General features: G+C 31.7%; 1 protein-coding gene across 1 annotated transcript; it reads right to left on the reverse strand.

Annotated features, from left to right (window-relative positions):
- Positions 1–271: 271 nt before the first annotated feature.
- Positions 272–909, reverse strand: LOC111035513. The gene is made up of 2 exons (XM_022317155.1): positions 706–909; positions 272–628 (listed from the first exon to the last, which is right to left on the reverse strand). Exons 1-2 carry the CDS (start codon positions 907–909, stop codon positions 272–274), a joined length of 561 nt encoding a protein of 186 aa, XP_022172847.1.
- Between the last annotated feature and the right edge of the window lie 1,111 nt (positions 910–2,020).

Below are 2,020 nucleotides of genomic sequence, written 5' to 3' on the forward strand. Positions count from 1 at the left end.
ATTATTATATTTTTGTTATATCTATTAATTTAAACTTAATCTGTTAATTAAAAATTGCCGTTTGGCGTTTATATATTATAAATAAATAAATAAATAACGTTTTTCATACCAGCCCAATAGATGTATACCTTTTTTATACCGGCGCAATAGATGTATACTTCACAGGTAGTGTCCCAAATTCGGCGCAATTGACGAAACCCCATGGTTATGTGAGGCGCTGAAGGGTTAAAACAACAGTAATCTACGTACAAATAATAATAAATATAAATATTTACATTGCTTTTTCAGTACCATCTGGCTCATCAATGTTATTTGAATCTACAGAAACAATAATGAAACCTAAATTACTATCATCTTCTTCTTCTTCTGTAGGCATATTCAGTGGAATCATCTCCTCTATATCTGATATATTTGTAACTATATCGTTATCACTTAAAAATGAAACTCTACAAGTACGTTCAGTGACAGTTTCGTGACTGTGAATAGCAGTATGCCCTAAAATATCTAACAGTTGTTCGTCAGCTTGGTCAATGCAGTCTTCGTCCTGTTTTTCACCTCCACCAGTCTTGTTGTAATGAAATTTGGAAGGAACTTTTTGTTTTGCAGCCGAATTTAAATATTGAAAACACTCAACATAAAATAATATTTTTTTACTTTTTTGTAAATAACTGGGAGTTAATATACAATTATTGATTTTATTATTACCTTTCTCCATTCAATCCAATTTTTTTTCGGTCCAATTGTTTGGTTCAGCGTACTTGTCATGTTTTGCCACAACAACTGTGAATCCTTCATAGTAAAAGAAGGTCCAAACTTTTTAGAGTTTAACTTTGGATGCTTATGAACAAAATCAATCAACAATTGTTTTTGCTCATAAGTTACACTTTTTGACTTCTTTTTTGCTTCCATTACAAGTATTGAAAATAGAAAAAATATCAAATAAAACTACCTATGCCATTATCGATTTCTCTAATGAGAAAATTCAAAAAATTAGCAAACACAAAGGCCGAAGAAAAACTTGAAAAGTAATAACTAATGAGTATAATAGTATATTATGTTTATTATTATCATCTTCAATCTTGTAGTATACTCACGATAAGATAGTACTATCTTAAATCTGGGTTATAGTGTATTTCAATAATCGAATACCTTGGTGTATTCTATTGTAGTAGAATAAAAATGAACTAAATTTTAAAGAAAAGTGAACGGGGGCTAAGTGGGGAGTGAGTAGTGAGAGAGTAGGTGCGTACCCGGCTCAATAGCCCATAAATTCCAATTCAGATAATAATTACACTACTACTTGATATTATTATTAGATTAAATTTTAGTTTATTAACCGATCTTATAACTTGAAATATTAAATCCACTTACCTTGTATTGATGTAGATCCTTGTTGTGGTGGTGGTAACGTCTCTGGTAGGTGTGGATCGATGCTCGTTACTATTACTTTATGACTTTTACGATACTACGTTCTTTTCTCTAAATACAGTGCGTTTACTCTTAGCCCTTGTGGTGGAATATAGCTGTTTTCTTTTCTTACTTTAATGACACTTAGAAAACTTTAATGCAGTGGATGGATTGGAATTAAGGAATAGAATTAGTCACTATGATTATTTTTTTTTTATTATTTGCACTCTGTGCTTATGTTAGTGTTAAAACACCTTTATAGTTATTCATTCGTTTACTGTGGTGGACGTTGCGTTTTGAATTTGGACCTCGATTTCGCCTATATATTTGAGGTTCGGTTTTTCTTAAGAGACAAGGAATCGGTTGTGAAATTACCTTCCACCTGTTCCAGACTCCTATGATCGAAAAACGTAGAACTGCAAATACACTTTGATAGCCCAAAGTTCGTTATGAACAATGAACTGTCAAGCGGCGCCTAGTATTGGTCGGGTGGCTATACTTATAGAATAGTGACTAAATGGATCGAGTTATTAGGAATATTTTTATTTGAATCCCTATTTTAATATAGGAAAATCATAGGATGATTTTAATTAAAGATCTCTAAGGCAGTGCA

The sequence above is a fragment of the Myzus persicae genome, unplaced genomic scaffold, assembly GCF_001856785.1.
Source record: "Myzus persicae strain clone G006 unplaced genomic scaffold, MPER_G0061.0, whole genome shotgun sequence".
In the NCBI taxonomy this organism is placed as follows: domain Eukaryota; kingdom Metazoa; phylum Arthropoda; class Insecta; order Hemiptera; family Aphididae; genus Myzus; species Myzus persicae.